General features: G+C 52.6%; 1 protein-coding gene across 2 annotated transcripts in view; it reads left to right on the top strand.

The window, feature by feature from the left end:
* The window catches only part of TBC1D16 (TBC1 domain family member 16), a 78,167-nt gene that overhangs the window by 9,535 nt on the left and 49,608 nt on the right, over positions 1–19,024 (top strand). For both annotated transcript variants that reach the window (XM_068530572.1, XM_068530571.1), the window contains exons 2-3: positions 6,931–7,170; positions 10,086–10,683. In XM_068530572.1, the coding sequence (XP_068386673.1) occupies positions 6,993–7,170; positions 10,086–10,683 (776 nt within the window). In that variant the 5' untranslated portion in view covers positions 6,931–6,992. The remainder of the gene's footprint in view (positions 1–6,930; positions 7,171–10,085; positions 10,684–19,024) is intronic.

Below are 19,024 nucleotides of genomic sequence, written 5' to 3'. Positions count from 1 at the left end.
CTTTGGGATTCTTTTCCTTCCCTCTCTTCTGACAGGGTGGGGGGTAAACTCAGATTTATATTCACCAGCTGGAGGACTCGGATAGAACTGCCAAATTAGGACGCTGCCAACTCGGATGGTGGGAGCCGGATAGAAATTCACACTGAGCAGGGAACCCAGCCTCTGCTGACTCGCAGGTCGTCGCCTTCCCCACGGTGGTCAGCCACAGGACGCGAGCTGTGATGGTGGAGCTGGGGGCCGTGTTGCGGGGGGACTGTGGTCCCACGTGGTAAAGAGGACGACAGGTGATCGTCGCTCCCCACCTGGACGGAGGTGAGGGGCCCCTGGCAGGACCCGCTGGGTGTGAGGCATTCTGGACCCACGGGCCTTGCGTTGTAAATAGCAACAAGCCATCTCTTTAAACAGAAGCAAAATAAGGCAGTAAGGGGGATTCGAGGGGAAAGTACTGCAGGGGTTGGGGATGCAGGCAGGGAGGGTGTGTTTGGAGAGCTTGCTCTAGGCTCTTTCCTTTGGCCCAAATGAGGAAGCCGTGGCCGGTGGGCCCCTGGAACGGCTGGGACCTGAGGAGGGCAGCTCTGGCTGGGCTCAGTCACCATCTCAGCTGCCGATGAGCAGAGCCCGGTTTACAGTACAAGCCGGCCTGTAATGAGAGTGGTTCTCACTGGAGCATGTTGGTAGTGTGAGAACCATGTGTGTCCATCACGTGTGCAACGTGGGAGAAGACGAGAGGGTGCAGACCAGTGCACGGACTAGGCCACACAGGTCTCTGGGTCATTGCTAAGGGCCCCCTCCTTTTAAGTTTCCCGTAAGATTTTACATGACACGCACCCCACCTTTATTAAGCTATATTGATGTCCCTATTTTTATCAAGTAACAGTACACAGTAAAAACAGGAAATAGCGATAAAAACAACATAAACACTCATTCAATGAGCTGGTGAATAGTTAACATGTGCGGCCTTTTCAGGTAAATGTATACTTTGAATTAGGCTTTTTGAAATATCAAAAGTAGTTAATTGAAAATGGACATCATAAGAAAAATAGATGAAAATATAAGCCAGTGATGATTGGATCTTTGGCTTGAGATGAATGATATAAAGTGTAAAAGTGATAAAAAGAAATCACTAAGGAAAAGTTATCATCAATTTGCCTAGAAGTTTAAAACCTCTGTATTTCAAAATGAGTAATACAGTTAAAAGGCAAATAACAAATTAGGAAAAACATACATGCAGCAACTGTAGCAAAGGATTAAGATCTTTGCTATATAAAGAGTTCTTTCATAGCAATAAGAATTCTGACACCCCAGCAGAAAAATTGGCAAAGTACACCAGCAGATAATTCACAGGAAGAACACAAATGTTTAATAAACATAGGACAACCTGCTCAAGTGAACTGATTATCAGAAAACCATTTTCCAATGACCAAATTAGCAAAGATTCAAATCCCTAAAAACTATGGTACCTTTTTGGAAATCTATTGGACATTATGTCAGGGGTCCAGTTTTTCCTCCTAAGGAAATAGGAATCCCAGAAATTGTCCTAAGGAAATAGTGAGGATACAGGTACAGATTTATGTATAAAATGTAAAGTTTGTTATTTAAGTAGCCACTATTTGGAAACCAAATATCTAATGATGGTGGCTGGCTCAAGAATGGTGCATCCTTGTTTTATATTTATAGCTATCAAGATGGAGGGTTGACATTTTGAATTTTTAAATTAGTTAATAATGTGGTGTATTAGTATTCTGTGGCTGCCATAAAAAGTACCACAAACTGGGTGGCTTAAGCAACAGAAATTAATTTTCTCACAGTGTTGGAGGCTGGAAACCTGAGATCTTGGTGTTGAAGGGTTGGTTCCTTCCGAAGCCTCTCTTCTTGGCTTGTAGATGGCTGTCTTCATGTTCACATTGCGTTCTCCTTGTACACCAGTGTCCAAACTCCCTCTTTTTAAAGGATACCAGTCACTGGATTAGGGCCCACCCTAATGACCTAATTCTGACTTGATTGCATCTGTATAGAAGCTACTTTCAAATAAGGTTGAATTATGAGGTGTGGGGGTGAGAACTTTAACATATGAATTTGGGGAGGACACATTTCAACCTATAACACATGGGAAAATATATGTATGTTATAACTGAAAGAAAGGTATGGTACAATTCCAGTGGGTGGTTTTGTTTTGTTAAGATAGACACGGAAGATAGTAGAAAATACACAGATTATTTTTGGATGGTGTGAGTTAAGGGACACGTATTCTTTATACTTCTCTGAACACGTTTCATAATCTAAAAAAAAGAAAAAGCTTTTAAAAAATAGGTCAAAGATTCTCCACTTCTAGTTTGACAGAGAGCAGAGGTCGGGAACCAGTTTTAATTGAGATGAAATAGGCTCACAAAGGAACAAATACATTGAAAAAATAAATGAACATTGTCTGAAGAGAGTAGATATTCGTGGCTAGTGTTTAACAGACGTGCTGGACCTACCCAGAGGCACGTTGTCTCCTGCACTGAACAACCTGGGGGTGGAACTGGGGGATTGTCCTTGCTCACCCAGGTTGCAGGGGCAGGGGTAGGAGCCAGAATTCCACGCACAGAGGACAAAGGTCTCATGTTCAGGTGTGTCCACTCCCTGGCTGACTTGGGGTGTGCAGCCCCTGTTTTCTCATTTGCAAAACTGCGCTTCTAGGATGTACCTTCCAGAGGTGCAGTGGGGTTTCACAGCCGATGTGGGGAAAACGCTATATTGTGAACACTTGTATTTTGGAATCTCCTTCAGAGCTTCCGGCACATTCTTTTGATTATCCTCAATGGTGGCAAACCGTCTTAGCTTAAAGATGGTGTGGTTTTTGGACTCAGCTGAGCGTTGTTTGCAGCACATTCTGGAGGTTAGGGTGATTAAACTAAGTAATACCATTTGAGGCTCAGAAGGAGGTGGGGCTCCAGACCTGCCCCAGCCTCACCCAGCAGGAGGCCATGGGCCCCAGGAGGCCACTAAGCACCTGGAAGGTGGCTGGTGTGAACTGAGGTATGCTTAAGTGCAAAATGTACACCAGATTCTGGAGATTTAAAGAATGTAAAATAGCTCATGAGTAATTTTTCCATACTGATTACAGGCTGAAATGATACTATTGGGGATATAGTGGCTTAACTAAAAATATACTATTAAAATGAATTTCCCTCATTTCTTTTTTACTTTTTAAAAACGCGGCTACTAGGAAACTTAAAATTGCATACGAGGCTCTCATTGTGTGTCTTCTAGGCAGTGCTGATCTGGAGAAGGGAATTCTTTTTCTTGTATGGCTCATTAACTGATCTTGTAATTCTGGAATGATTCTTGAATTCTAAAAATATTCCAGACAATGGAATGAAGTCATCATTAGAATAAAAGAATATAGCTTTACCAGATGATTAATTGGAAAGAAAACACATATTTTGATGTGTAGTTTCCAGTGTGATTTATTTTAAGTTTCGAACATTGGTTGTCAAGCGTCGTAATGTGCCTTGTGTGTTCAGACAGGGCTCAGTGGTTAAGACAGTGAGAGTCGCCCCCTCGACCTGGGGAGGCCACAAGGCTTCCCCAGAGCTGGGCCCGGAGGGAATTTGGATAGTGAGGAGCAGCCCTGCCCCGAGTATCCAGAAAGTGGTCTGAGCCAGGGGTCGGCCACGTATCGCCCGTGGACCAAATCTAGCCTTCTTCCTGTTTTATACAGGGCGCGAGCTAAGGATGGTTATTACGGTTTTAAATCGGTGAAAAAACTAGAAGAGTTTTCTTGTGTAATGTCAAAATTATATGGAATTGGCGTGAGTATCTATTTAATAAAGTCTGGCGGGACCACAGGCATACCTGCCCACGTACTGTCTGCTTTCACACAACAGGGCAGAATCGAGTAGTCTCCACAGTGACCGTTGGGCCCACAGAGGCAAAAATATTTCCTGTCTGGCCCTTTACAGAACCAGCTTGCCGTCCCCTGGGCCAAGGGATCAACTTGATTCTGCAGCCCACATTGAAAGTGGTGTCTCAGGCGTGGGGGATGCCTGAGAAGGGGTGGATTCGGGGCCCTGGATATGGCCGAGAATAGAGGGGCTTCTGTGGCTCAGGGCTGAGGAGGCGAGGACCCCAGCTGGGCCTGAGTCTCCACGGCTAGTGATTTTCAAGGTCATCCTGACGTTGGGAACCTCAGCAATGAGAGAGAAGAGAGTGATGGGTTTTTCTGGGTAAAGACGCAGGAATGGGAAGGGTGACTCTTGGGCCTGCAGGGAGCTGTTAGAAGGATGCTGTGTTTGGGAGAGTTAGTTGCCGTGGAGGCAACTGGAAATATGCAAAGAGACGGGAGATCAGAGCAAGGGGTCACAGAGGGACACCCAGAGAGCCACAAGGGCCTGAGGATCCAGCCTTGAGCTGCCTGGTCCCAGGACATTGAAGGAAATTAGCACTGAGACAACCCCTACCCCGCTGAGCCAGCTGGACCCCCAGCCCCCGCCCTCTGCCCCAAGAACCCGTCCAAGCACTGGACACAGAAAGAACTCCATTTAGGGAACATCCTAAATCAGCCCTGGATTTAGGGGTAAAGGTACAAAGTGTAGAGGGTGCAAAGAACAATATAATTTAGCCTGAGAACCCCCTCCAGTTGATTATTCAAAAAAGTTTTACTGTGGTAAAACATACATGACATAGGGAATTCCCTGGCAGTCCAGTGGTTAGGACTCCACACTCTCATTGCCGAGGGCGCGGGTTCAATCCCTGGTTGGGGAACTAAGATCTCGCAAGCTGCGCGGCGTGGCCAAAAAAAAAAAGAGGGACTTCCCCGGTGGTCCAATGGTTAAGAATCCGTCTTCCAATGCAGGGGACTCAGGTCCGATCCCTGGTCGGGGAACTAAGATCTCACATGCCTCGAGGCAAATCAGCCTGAGCGCCACAACTACTGAGCTTGCATGACTCAACGAGAGAGCCCACGTGCTGCAAGCTACAGAGTCCATGCACTCTGGAGCCCACGCACCACAACTAGAAAGAGAAAACCCACACGCCACAACTAGAGAGAAGCCTGCGCGCTGCAACAAAAGATCCCGTGTGCTGCAACTAAGACCCGACACAGCCAAAAATAAAGAAATGGAGGGAGGGAGGGGGAGGGGGGAGGGAGGGAGGGAGAGAGAGAGAGAGTGAGAAAGAGAAAGAAGAAAGAAAGAAAGAAAAAGAAGGAAAGAAAAAGAAAGACCACTAAAAAAAAACCCACAAAAAAATGACATAAAATTTACCCTCTTAACCATTTTTAACTGCACAGTTCAGTGGCATTAGGGACATTTGGGTACACTGTTGTGCAACCATCACCACCATCCATTTCCAGAACTTCTTCATCTTCCCAAACAGTAACTCTCCCCATTAAACACTAACTCCCCAGCCCCTGCCCAGCCCCGGGCACCTACCCTTCTATTCTCTGTCTCTATCAGTTTGACTATCCCAGGTACCTCATATAAGTGGAATCATACAATATTTGTCCTTCTGTGACAGGCTGGTTTCACTGAGCATGTCCTCAAGGTCCATCCATGTTGCAGCAGGTGTCAGAATTTCCCTCCTTCTTAAGGCTGAATAATATCCCATCGTATGGACAGACTGCATTTGGTCTATCCATTCCCAGTCAATAATTTTATCATACCGGCTTCAAGTCTTTTTTTTTTCTTTCTGAGAGCTTGAGTTGCAGCCCCTCTGCGACGCTCCCATCCCAGCCACCCCACCCCACGAGCCTGGCCTGCACCCTGCCCAGCATGGCCTGAAGTCTCGGACATCCATGATCTCTGACCAGGAAATAGCTTTACACACATCTCTTCATTGACACAGGCGACATCATGCCTGTGGTCATCCTACTCCCAGCTTGGTGGGCGGCCGTCATGAGCCCCACTGACGGGAACGTCTGGTTGGTTCACATAGCTGCCTGGGCTTTTGTTTCATCTTTGCTGGAATTAAAATTGCTTTTTGCCAGTGTGTCGGGTGTTGGGTTTTCATTTCATGTTCTCAGTCCTTCTGTTTCCACTTCTGTGAATCGCCTGCTTTTTCTGTTGGGATATTGCTCCTTTTTTGCAGGGAGTCTTTAGGAATTCTGTATATATTCTGGATCTGATCCTTTGGTTTCTAGTTTATTTTTTTAAAGAATGAGTTGTATGTTAACTCGGGTCCTTCACCTATCACTTGTGACCCCTTCCCAGCTGAGGCAGCCAGCGTGTGTTGGGACGTCAGGCTGGGCTTTGGGATAATGAGGACACACAGGGCAGGTGAAGAAGGTGGAGAAGGCTGGGAAAGGTGGGAAGGACGAAGGAGAACCGGGATGTTCCCTGGGAAGCACCGCAGATGGCTGAGAATCTCAGGAAGGAAGGGACATGGGGTGAACTCTGTGTCCTGGAGGTTTTGAAATTGCTGCCGTGGGAACAGATTCCTCTAGACCAGTTCTCTCTCTCTCTCTTTTTTTCTTTGGGCCACGCTGCGCGGCTTGTGGGATCTGAATTCCCCGACTTGGGATTGAACCTGGGCCCATGGCAGTGAAAGCGCCAAGTCCTAACCACTAGACACCAGGGAATTCCCTCGACCAGTTCCTAACAGGGTGATTTTGCCCCCTGGGGATATTTGCAATGCCCGGAGACAGTTTTGGTTGTCACAGTGGAAAGGGGTGCTAGTGGAATCTGGTGGGTGGAGGCCAGGAATGCTGCAAAACACCCTACAATGGACAGGACAGCCGCCACCACCAAGAAGGACTCAGCCCCAAGTGTCCATAGCGCCACTGTTGAGGACCCAGCTCACCCTCTGTATGGCCTTGTGCTAGCAGGACCCCTTCTGTGGTTCCACAGCTTCCGTTTCCAGCCTACTGGTGTGGGGTAGGATGCTGCCCCAGGGATACCCAGTCCAAGTTCATGACCTTGGCCATGACTTTTCTCTCTCTTCCTCCCCCAGGCAGGTCTGGAAGAGCCCCGCCTGGGCCCAAGTGTGCAGAGGATGGAAACACTCCCCCGGCAATGTCTCTGGGCCGCCTCCTTCGCCGGGCCTCCTCCAAAGCCTCGGACCTCTTGACCCTCACCCCCGGTGGCGGCGGTGGGCCCCCTTCCGTCCTGGATGGGGAGATCATCTACTCCAAGAACAATGTCTGCGTGCACCCGCCAGAAGGGCTGCAGGGGCTGGGGGAGCACCACCCAGGTAAGCCCAGAGTGGGGTCACAGGCCTGGGGTCACATGCTGGAGGAGGAAGGCTTGGGGTCACAGACCTGGGAGGGGAGGGCTGTGGAGTCACAGGCCTGGGGAGAGCTGGCTGATCTCTCTAAAGTTAGCAAGCTCCTGCGTCACTTCCCCATTTGCCCTCATTTCCCCATCTGGGAAGCAGGCCAGTGACCTTTGACTCATGGAGGGTAGGCAGGACGGTTTAAGGGGAATTAGCCTGAATTTGCAAGTAGGAGAGGGCATTTGAGCACTGCAGGGCTTCTGGGAGCAGGGAACCCCCTGCTCACGGGGAGGGAAGCCAGAAGGGAAGCAGGGCATCCTCTTCTGCAGGAACCTGCCCAGTGAGACGCTTTCCGCCAGGCCCCCTTGAGCGTGTGCAGGAACATAGCCCTCAGGTCAGTCTTGGTGGTTTTGTCCCTTCCTGCAGTCCTGAGTGTGGGGTGAGGACTGAGTGGGGCATGAAACAGGCCTAGGAATCTGGGGACGTGGAAATCTTTGATCCTGCGCACCCTCTGTGCTTAAAACCTCTGTTTTGAGATCGGGGAAGAAAATTCTTAGACTCTGCAGGGATGGAGATGGAGGAGGGTCCTTTCCTGACCCTCCACATGGGAGCCCAGAGTTACCCTGAGCCATTCCCGGGACACTCCAGCCCGTGGCTCTCCTTAGTCCCAGGAGTGGGAAACTTTTCCTGTAGTGGCGGTGACTTTGCTATCTTTTGCTAAGCCACAGAGAAAGAAACTACATTTTTTCCAGGGCTCCAGTTGTATTCTGAGCCCCAAAACGGCAAGCTTCCTTGTGCACTAAGGGAGTGGGCACAGATTCTCTTTGCAGGAGTGTCACTGACTGTGACTGTCCTGAGGCAGGGGGCCTGGGGGTGTTAGACCTGGTTATGGCAGCCCGGCACTCACACCTGGGTCCCTCAGCCCTGCTGCTCTGAGGAAGCATCAAAAAGATGGGTTAGTGATACTAGAGGCCTGTGTGGTCCTTTGTCATTTGCGCAAATGACTTGCAACAGACAAATGTATCGCTTTATGTAATTTGCACAACAACCTCATGAGAGTGGCTGGAGCCTGGGCAGGCCTGTCTCTCGGACAAGGAGGCTGGTGCTCAGAGGTGCTCCCCAGTGCCAGCCTGGGGTGCAGGTGGGGTGAAGGCAGGCCCTGGGCTCGTCCTGTGGCCTCCCTAGGCTGCCGAAAGGTGCTTCCGTATCCCCAGTCCCAGTGTACCTGCAGCCTGGCTGCAGCCCATCTGAGTCCAGACAGAGGTCCCACATCAGATGTCAATACATTTAAAATTATGAATTACAATCAGATCTGGGCACTTTAATGCATGCAAATTATGTGTCAACAAAGTACTGAATAAATAAATTAATAAAAAAGACAAGTTTAAATTATACTAATGAACTCTTTGAAAAGTATTCTGTCCTCCTGCCTTGATAAGCATATCTTTACAGTCACCCGGACAGTTAGGTGCAGACTTAGAATCACCAGACCCTCCAGGTTCCAAAGCAGGAAAGCCGGCTTCTGGCCCCAGCTCTTTCCTGCACTACAGGGGCCCCGGGTGTTCTCCTGGGGACACCAAAGCCCCATCCACGGCCCCCACATACAGCTCAGGTGGGAAACCCCGAGCAGGCCCTGGAAGCAGACTCTGAACTGTGAGGGCAGGGGATTCCAGGGTCCTGGTCCCTGGAGTGTGCTCTAGAAGGGGGTACAGGCTCTGGGTGGCATGTCACCTTGACCCTGTGGACGCCTGACCACGCGCCCAACTCCGAGGACTTGGGGTGCCAGGTACAGAGGTTCTAGCCCTGGGTCTGAGGGTGTTACATGTTCTGGGCATAAAACAAATAAAATAGCAGCAGCCTTTGGAGGGCTTCTGGTATCATCCTGTTGTGATGGGAGGCAAGGGAGAGGGGGCCAGAGGTCTCAGGCTCCCTTCCCAGCCCAAAGCCACGTGATCTGCGGGTGTGGAGACACTTGGCCTCACCCGAATGTTATCCTTCTACATAACTGGCTGACAGCCCTGGAGTTCCCCCCACCTCTTTTGGAAATGGGAGCCAGGCTAAGGATTCTGGGTTGAGCCAGAGCCCTGGGGCATGAAAGGGACCCCAGCTCCTGCCCCAGGGGCTTCTCAGAACAGAAACCAGGAGGCCTGGGAACCTGGTGCAACAGGCCCAAGAGTCAGGACACCCCGAAATGGCAGGTGCTGCAGGAGGAAAGGCCACCTTTCCCCAGACTGAGCAGTCAGGGGCCCGAAGAGCCCACCCACGCACTGCCGGCAGCCTTGGAGGATCGCTCTTCTCATTTTTGTCAGCAGTGCAGGGCATGACATCGAGATGGCCCCTTCTTCCAAAACAGTGGTAAGGAAGAAATGCTAAGAAGCCACAGCCAACTGGAAAAGGCCCAAATGCCACTCATCTTGGATTTATTCTTTTTGGGACATAACAATAAAATCTGCTGCCTGTATCCCTCCTAAGATTGTGGTGAGGCTGTGAAGCCAGCGGGGCTTCTGGGCCCCTGTGTTCCTCCCCAGTTCCCTGGGCTTGCCCGGACCGGGAGGCTGATGGAGGCAGGCAAGCTCTGGAGCCCCCAGACAGTGGACAGGGTGGGGCTCTGAACGAGAGGAGGAGGGAAAGCACAGGACAGGCTGCTGCTTGAGGTCCCAGGCCCACTGGATCTGCTAAGTGTGTGTGCTTAGAAAATGCCCACAGCACTCATTCATCCTGAGCTCAACTGTATCCCTCAGGTGTGTTTTCTTAGGGCCAGGCTGTGTCCGGAGCCTGGCTAGCCTGCACAGCCCCACAGTTTTACTAACCCAGGTGTGGCTCCTGCGAGAAACCAGCCAGCGGCACTTCGTGCATGGCCCTCCCTAACCGTCTGTGCTCCTGACCCCTCATAGGCTACCTGTGCTTGTACATGGAGAAGGATGAACTGCTGGGGGCCACCCTCATCCTCGCATGGGTCCCCAACTCCCGGATCCAGAAGCAGGACGAGGAGGCACTGCGTTACATCACCCCCGAGAGCTCCCCCGTGCGCAAGGCACCCCGCCCTCGGGGCCGGCGTACCCAGAGCTCGGGGGCCCCCCACCCGCCGTCCCCCATGGAGCCCAGGCCCACCCTAATCCCCAGAGATGAGGACATCCTGGTGGTGGCCCAGAGCATCCGAGACCCCGAGCGTGTCAGCCCTTCGCCCGAGGACGGGGAGAAGCTGGCCCTGGGCCTGGGGACAGACAGCTCCCTCCTGGCCTCTCAGCCGGCCCACAGCGACTCGGGAATCTTGTCGGCGGTCAGTTCGCAGGACGGGACGGAAGAGGGCCGGGAGCCGCGACCCGAGGCGGGCGAGGAGGAGGGCTCCTTGGAGCTGTCGGCCGAGGGCGTGAGCAGGGCCAGCTCCTTCGACTCAGACTCAGAGGCCTTCTCTTCACCCTTCTGCCTCTCGCCCATCAGCGCCGCACTCGCAGAGAGCAGCAGCTCCGTGTTCCTGGAGAGCGAGAGCGGGTGAGTTCCTGACTCCCCACTGCCTCTCTGGAGCCAAGAGCAATGGCATTTGTCCCCGCTCTGCTCACTGAGCGCTGAGGATGCCTGCATCCCATCCCGCAGGCACCAGAGCCTCCGCACCCTGTCCCCTCACTTCACACCACCCTAGGGGATTGTGATGGATGCACAGTCCGGGGGAGGGGTGCTGGGGGTTCCCTCCCTCTTCTCTCCCCTTCCTTAGGACTAAACATTCCCTGCCAGGTCTGACCGGCCCCATAACCCTGTCTAACCCCCCTGGTGCCAGGCCCCAGCAGTCCAGGTGTCTTTTGTGCTCATCTCTGGAGGAGATGGTCGGTCATCCCACAACCCCCAGGCAAACTCAGGGAGGCCTGGGTGGCAGCCGAAGGCTTGTGGGGGAGGCCTGGTCCCCAGCCAGGCTCTGTGCTCTGCCTGGGGCCAAGCCAGGCACGTGGCCCGGCCCACCAGAGGGGTCCCTAGCCTTTCTACTTCTCACACCCTCAAGCTGTAAGAGGCTGGAACACAACCCCAGGGGGAAGTTGGCAGCATTTACTGTACAGCCCCAGAGCCCAGGGGAACCAGATGCCTGGGCACACTGGCGGGCTCACTGGCCACACAGGCAGGGACCAGGAGGGGCAGCAGTGAGACCCACCCCCTGCCTGATTGGGGAGCGTTGTTGCAGTCTCATGGCGGCCACCACACAGTGTCGTTAGGGGGCCTCGGGGCCTCCCAGAGGTAGGTGTGCACAAGGCTCATGAACCACAGGCTTAGGCTAACCCAGAGCAGCTGGGGCAGGCCTGGCATGGGCAGGTGTGGGACTTCTGCCGCCCCTTCTCATGCTCGGCTGTGGTCCTTGTTCTCATTAGATTTCTAGGCTAATAATCGTGATGATAGTAAGCGCTGACATAATCAAACAGTCAGCACACAATTATTGAGCTCATGATATGAGATGGGCATGTGATAAGTGTGAATGGTCTGAGCTTTGCCTGGGCACTGGGCATGCGTGCCATGGATTAATTCTTTTTATGCTCACAACCATCCCAAACCCTGTGAGGTAGGTGCTAACATCACCCCCTGTGTATAGAAGAGGAAAGCGAGGCTCAGAGGTTAAGGAACTTGCTGGAGGTCACCCAGCTAATTTAGGAGCTGAGCCAGATTCGAACCCTGCTGGGTCTACACCAGACCTAGAGCACATAAGGTCACATGAACTGATGTAATCCCAGGAGAAAAGGAGTAGGGCAGAGGAATGCAGAATGCTTTGCTGGCTTCAGCGGGAAGGAATTTGAGATGGATTCATTCCTGTTTTCTTCCCCTCAGTAAGATGTGGTCCATTAAAGCCCAAGGGTAAACTGATAACATCCGTCTCGAGTACTGGAGGGTGCATGTAAGGGGAGTGGTCAGCTGTAGCCGAGGACTCCAGTGCCCCATGAGGTTCCCTGAGTCGTGTGCTGTTTCCCACCAGGAAACCAGGCTGAGAACGTAACTCAAAGCCACGCCTGGGTCCCGCCGCCAGTGGGGCTCTGTCAGAGCTCCCCCTGGTGGTGCCACACTGCCAGTCACTCCCCACCCCCCTCCCTCAGCCACTTTCTGTCTCTATGGATTTGCCTGTTCTGGACATTTCACCTCAATGGTATCATGCAACTTGTGTCCTTTTGTGTCTGGCTCCTTCCTTAAGGTCCATCCAAGTGTGTCAGCACTCCGTTTGTGTGTCTGGCTAATATTCCCAACAATTTCCACCTCCAGTTGGATTTGGAAGCATTATTCTGTATTGCGTGCAGACTCCTGAGCTAAAGCTGGGTGGCGTCTGTCAGGTGTGAAAGTTTGGCTGCCCCACCATGAGTCCTGTCTGTAGTCATGCTTTGGGAACCCTACTTTTACCTTCCAGTTCCCTGCTCCACCCAACTTAATTTAGGGGTCATGTTTCTGCTTAGAGCTGCGAGGCGTGCTCGGAAGACTAGTGTTGTGAGGGAGCTCCCTCCTTCGCCGTGGAGCTCCAACAATTCCATATTGCTTGCTTTTCTGGCCCAATCAGTCCAATTCAGCCAAGGCTTTGGGCTGGGGCAGGATGGCCATGAGTGAGGTCCCTCCCTGCCTCCCGGGAGCGTGTGCTTCAGTCAGGGGCTGATGTGGAAACAGCCTGTCTTTGAGACGGAATGTGAGAGGTATTACATGGAGGCACCCTGGTTCCTGACCCAGCCGTGCTTGACAGGTTGCTGAGAGCTTAAAAAAAAACAGATGTGATTCCAAAAGGGGCTGGGTGGGCCCTGGAATCTACATTTCCTGCCAGGCCGTCCCTGCAATTCATGTTTACTTGCTTCTTTGCTCTCGGAGCTGAGTTGCAGTTTTGTCTCCCCACCGCATCTGAGACCTGGAAGCAAAGCTGGTGCTCCTCCACTGCCTCCCTCCCACAGCTCCTGCCCTGTGATGGGCCTGGAAATGTGGACTAAATGGTCAGTAGTACTGGGTGCTATAGAGCAAGGCTTCCCAGCCCAGCGAAAAACAAGAATGCGCCAGGCAGCTTTGAAGGCTCCTGATGCCCAGGCCACACACAAACTGATTGAACCAGAATGGCTGGGATGGGGCCCGGGCCTGGGCAGTGTTTGACCTCCCCAGGGGTTTTCAAAGTGCTGCCAGGTATGAGAACCGCTGCTGTGGTGGGGAGCCCGGGGAGAGAGGCGTGGGCCTTGTGCCTTGGGCAGAGGGCATCTGGGGCGAGATCCCAGAGCGCTGGCATCTGCTGGACCAAACACCCCTCAGGGAGCTTGTCTTTGAGGACTTGAATGCACCCATAGCGGCTCCTGGAGCAGAGGCTCCTAATTTAACCGGGAATTGGCTCCCTGGGAGGGGAGCAGGCAGGCTGGCTCATGGGATCCCTCTGGTGGCAGAACTGGAGAACTACACATGGAGGCTGAGCCTGGGGCTGGGGCTGGGCGAGGAGGGGGAAGCAGCCCCCATCCGAGAGTCCCCTAAACATTTTGTTATGGGGCTGGTAGTTCACAGAAGGGCTGAGTGGTTAGAAAGGCAGTGTCCATTCGTGTGCTACCTGCGGGGTATAGCCCGGCACAGCCTCATCCCTAGATGGCAAGGCCACCTGCCATAGCCACCCCACCAGCCCCAGCACAGTGATGGCTGGAAATCCTTGACTGTATGAGTGTCCAAGGACTATTGGGAAATGGGTGGACAAGGAGAGCTGTGCTGCTGACTTGTCATCATGGACCCTCCCCCCGTGGAGATCTGAGTTATACAAGCAGGGTTTAGGGTCTGTGGCTCTCAGCCCCGTACCTTCCACAGTGTCAGAAATCAAGGCTTTGGACTGAGATGAAGGTGAGGATGCCCACCGACAAGATAAGTGGCCACCCCATCATTTGCTTCTGTCCTGAGAGGTACCCAGTCTCAAGGGCCAGTTGGATGAGGGTGTAAAATAACAGGACCCCCATGTGGACCCCCATGTGGCGTGTCAGTTGCTCCCCCTTGGGGACGTGTGTGGCGATATGTATGAGCTTAAACACAGCTCCCACTCCCTAAGTCAAAAGGTCTCTTCCGGAACTCGTCCTAAGAAATAATCTGAACTACAGAAATAAAGCACATTTGCATGAAGATGTTCATCATGCTATTCTTTACAATGGAGGAAAAAGGGGAAGAATCTAGAGAAGGAGACCCATCCATTCCAGTTTATCTTCCAGGTCAAGGGATTTTTAATGGGGGTCCATGAGCCCCCTGAAGTCTTACACCGCTTCCTGTATGTGTGCTCGTGGGTGTGCATTTTCCTGAGGAGGGGGCACCCTCCGACTCCCCAAAATGTTCAGAACCTCGGTACTGCCAGACGGAAGAATGTGTATTTGTAAAGGCTGTGCTGCAGCATGGAAATTTATAGTGCATCACAAACAAAGCAGGTAGCAAATGATGTGCACATTTTGATTGAAATCTATGGAAAGGCCTGATGCATGAATGAGGCGGGCCAAGCAGTGCTGCCCACTAGAACTTTCCAGATCTGTGCCTTCGAGGTAGCACCACTGGCCTGCTCAGCTAGGGAACACTTGAAAGGTGGCTAGTGTGACTGACACACTGAATTTTTAATTTTATGTGACATTGATCGAGATAAATTTAAGTGGCACATGTGACCACTCTATTGGACAGCACAGGTTGAGAGGAAGCTGTGCCAATATGTCAGGATAGCGTGGTTACGAGTAATTTTTTCCTTTTCTCATGTTTCAAAAATGTTACAGTGTGGTTATATTAATCATAAACCCACACACAGCTTAGACTGGCTCACCCTTGTCCACTGTCTTGCATGCTTGTTTTTTTATTTCTGTTTTTTGGGGTTTTTTTGGCCGTGCCGCACGGCCTGTGGGATCTTAGTTCCCCGACCAGGGATGGAACCCATGCCCCCTGCAGTGGGAGCACAGAGTCTTAACCGCTGGTCTGCCAGGGAAGTCCCTTGCATGCTTGTTAATGAGAAGACCTCCTAAGACCCTGTGAGGTCCTTCCCATGAAGCTGATGCTGATGGTCTGCCGTCCTCGTCCCCAGAGTTGTCATTGGTGCCCCCACCCCCAGGGTAAATGTGTGCTGTGTTTCCCCTCTCTCATCCCCTCCTTTGTCATTCTTGGTGTGTGTTCTTGGGGCGGCCATCCCGAGTGAAGGGTGGCGTTCAGGTTACAGAACGAGCTGGGTGGCCTTGCCACGCAGGGACTCTCGCCGTGGCTTCATTGGTGCAGTGGTCCAGCCAGCCCAGACGTGGGTCCAGGAGAGCCGGGTACAGCCCCAGGGGGACACGGGCTGCCTGCCCTTGGGGTCCTGCTCCGATGCTCACCTGCCCCCTGACCTCCTCTCCTCTCCTCTTTTCCCACGCATGCGGTGTTTTGGCCAGCCGGCCCCAGCAGGCTCCCCCTTCCCCAGCCTCCCTCCAGCTGGAATGTTCTCCCCTCCCCTGCTGAAACCCCAGCCAGACTGCGGTCTCCTGTCTCCTCCGTGACCCCTGCTCACCCTACAGAGCTCCTGCTGCTTTCCCCTGGCGTCTTATTTGTGTGGCATTTAACATATGCCGCCTTGTGCTGTTGCTTTTCCGTGAGACTTACCTGTCACCTGGACCAGTGCCGTCCTATAGAACTTTACGTGGTGATGAACGCTGTCCCGTGTGGTAGCCGCTGGCCACATGTGGCTGTGGAACCCTGGAAATGTGGCTCTGGCAACTGAGCAACTGGATTTTTAATTTATTCATCTTCACTGAATTTAAAGTTCAATAGCCACAGGCGGCGAGGGCTTTGTGTTGGACAGTGCAGGTCCAGACGAAACAGTGCTTGTGAGGGGGATGGAGGGAGTAGTCACACTCCTGGCAAAGAGTAGCCCCTCAAAATGCTCTGTCAAGGGAAAAAGGGGAAAAGACCAGAAAACTGAACAGGTGTTCCCCCCGACCCACGCAGGGGCTAGCTTACTAGGGGGTGGGTGGCAGGAGGGGTCACAAGCCGAAGCCAGTGAGGAGGGACGGTGACAACGGATGACGGCGCCCACCCCGCAGAGGGAGCCAGGCTGAAATAAATGGCAGCTTAAGTGCTTTTTGCCTTTAGGAGGAAAAGGCTCTGTGACACCAGAGTATCAGCCGTAAAGGCTGAATTATTCATACCTTCTCGTTGTCATTGGTGTAACAGGCCCTGCTCCTTCTACCCTGCTCTGGGGAGAATCCAGCCTCTGAGAAGGACCTGGAGCCCATGAGCTTGGTGGGCCAGGTCCAAGCGCTGAGTATCATTGATGGGGGGCTGCCAGGAGGGACCCAGAGGGTGTCATTCTGGGTCACCCAAAGCCTGGTTAGGGGCAGGTTGTGTGATGCCATGAGATTCTTAGCTGCTTTGGGCGGTTTTCATAAATAGCCTTGCCCCATTCCTTTTCTGTCCAACCATCTCAGGGGAGGCGGACAAGCCTGCAGGAATGAGAGGTTCATACAGAACCGCTCACTCCTGGAGACGGGGGGCGGGGGGAGGGGGCGGTGATATAAACGAGGGAGACGCTTTTCACCCCTTCCCACCCATAGTAGCTAAAGCAAATAAGAACCCTCTCCCAGAGGTGGGAGAGGAGGGGTGGGAGGCTGAGAATAGGGGAGGGGCCAGAAGGATGGGACCCTAAAAAGAAGAAGGGGGGAGCAACAGGGAAGGGCCAGTGGCTGGACCAGTGGATGTCCTCGGAGGCCATTCCAGCAGCAGTGGGACTGCGGAAGGGGTGAGGGAAGGTCCTGGGGCTGCTGCCGCCCAGGAAGGGAGGGTGATGGTCGGAGAGGAGCTGTGGGACGAATGCTGAGGGATGAGTGTGGGTTCCAGAGAGATTTAGGAGGTGGAATGGCCAAGAGTTGGTGAGAGATAGGATGGCCAGGCGCTGGGGGGTGCACCCCCCTACCCCCCAAATTTCAGGAAGGTATCTCTGAGCTAACTCAGTATTGGGGCAGGCCAGGTGCCCCGGATGCCCTGAGGATGCTCCTGGAACACCCACCCTCACCCCTTTGGGGCCCCCAGCAGCAGCCTGGCAGCCGGGAAGCTGGCAGCTTCCAAAGATCTGGTGTTTGGGTTTGTTTGTGCTTCTGTAACCGGGAGCTGAGATTTATTTCTTTAAAACATCCCATCTCCCGACACCCTGCAATCTGTTCTGTGCGTCGTTAAGACTAATCTTGTCTTATGTTTCTGTAGCACTCGGCAGGCTCTGTGCCGGCATCTCTCTCCACACCCGCCGCCCGCCTGTTCCAAGCCCCCCCAGCCAAGGTGGCAGTCACCCGTCACTCCCCATCTCTGTGCCTGGGGATGGCTGGTAGCAGGGGTCCAAAGGAAGCTGCTCTGAGAAGGGCAGCTGGTGGGACTGAGCCCTTGGACCTGCCTGGGAGCCTCCTAGGCAGGGAAGCCAGGCACTGCCTGGGGAGGAGAATAGCCCTTCACTGTCTGCCCCGCAGCTGTAGAAACGCACTGATGGGCGGCTGCCACTGCCTCCAGGAGCTTGGAGGGGCTGCCAGGGAATTCAGGCTGGATCTCGACAGTGCCCAGTCCCTTGGTGGGAGACTTAGGGCAGCTGTTGGCTCAGACACACTGTCTTGGGAGGGAAGGGGCAGGCCAGCTGGGCTGGGCAAGATCTGCAGTCAGATGTGAACCAAGTCCCGCGTGATCCCTGGGGCATGAGCTTGGCGAGGTGTTTAATCTCTCTGTGCCTCAGTTTCCTCATCTGTGAAATGGGGCCGTTGTGAAGCCAAAGAGAGGCGATGAGCAAAAGCACTTCGAAAAGGTTCAGCACAGAGTAGGCAAATGGTAGTCATTTACCAGGATGAAAAAAATAAAAGTGGCACTTTTATGGCACCTACCAGTGTGCCAGCCAGATATTAAGTGCTTTGTGTTAGTTTCCTGGGGCCGCCATAAGGAAGGACCACAAACCCGGCGGCTTAGAAAAACAGAGAGGGATTCTCACAGTTCTGGAGGCCAGAAGTCCGAAATCAAGGTGTCTGAAGGGCCTTGCTCCCTCTGAAGCTCCAGGGAGGATCCATCCTGCCTCTGCCAGCTCCTGGTGCTCCAGCCATTCCTCATGGCTGTGTCCCTCCAATCTCTGCCTCCATCGTCATGTGGCTTCTCTTCTTGTAAGGACATCAGTCCTTGGATTTAGGGCCCACTCTCAATGCAGGATGGTCTCATCTTGGGATCTTTAACTAATTACATCTGTAAAGACCTTGTTGCCAAATAGGGTCATATGAGGAGGTTCCAGGTGGATGTGAATTTGGGGGACACTATTCAACCCAGCACATGCTTTGTGGGTACTGACCATTTAACCCTTAAAACAATGCCTGTGGTCAGGGCTGTTCTTCTCCTGTTGTAGAGAAGGCTGAGGCACAGGGTCACAGAATGAAGGCTCCTAGCTGAGGTACCAGCTCTGAAGTTAAAAAAGCAAAAAAGCAAAACAAAATCAGGCCCTGTGAAGCCCCTGTTTCCGTCATCACTTGGCATATCAGTCGCCCCTCCTGGCCCAGCCCTTGCAGCCCTCTGGGTGTGTTCAGGAGCCCCCCTGAGAGGCTTGTGGGGCCCGAGCAAAGATGCTGTGGAAATCTACTTTAAAAGTGACAAAAGTAATATATGTCCATTTTAGAAATTTGGGAGGAAAGGCATAAAGAAAATATTTACGGTCATCAATCATTTCGGCATTGCTATTATCATTTTGGTTTGCTTCTCTCTGGCCTTTCAAAGTTGGGGATTGTAATTGTCCATCTCAGGGGTCAGCAGATCTATTCTGTAAAGGGCCATGTAGTGAGTATTTTCAGCTTTTTGAACTGTACAGCCTCTGTGTAGCTTCTTAACTCTGCCCATAGAGAGAAAGCAGCCACTAGCA

This window comes from Eschrichtius robustus, chromosome 20, assembly GCF_028021215.1.
Source record: "Eschrichtius robustus isolate mEscRob2 chromosome 20, mEscRob2.pri, whole genome shotgun sequence".
In the NCBI taxonomy this organism is placed as follows: Eukaryota; Metazoa; Chordata; class Mammalia; order Artiodactyla; family Eschrichtiidae; genus Eschrichtius; species Eschrichtius robustus.
The sequence above is the reverse complement of the archived record's forward strand: the minus strand, read 5'-3'. Positions and strand labels throughout refer to the sequence as shown.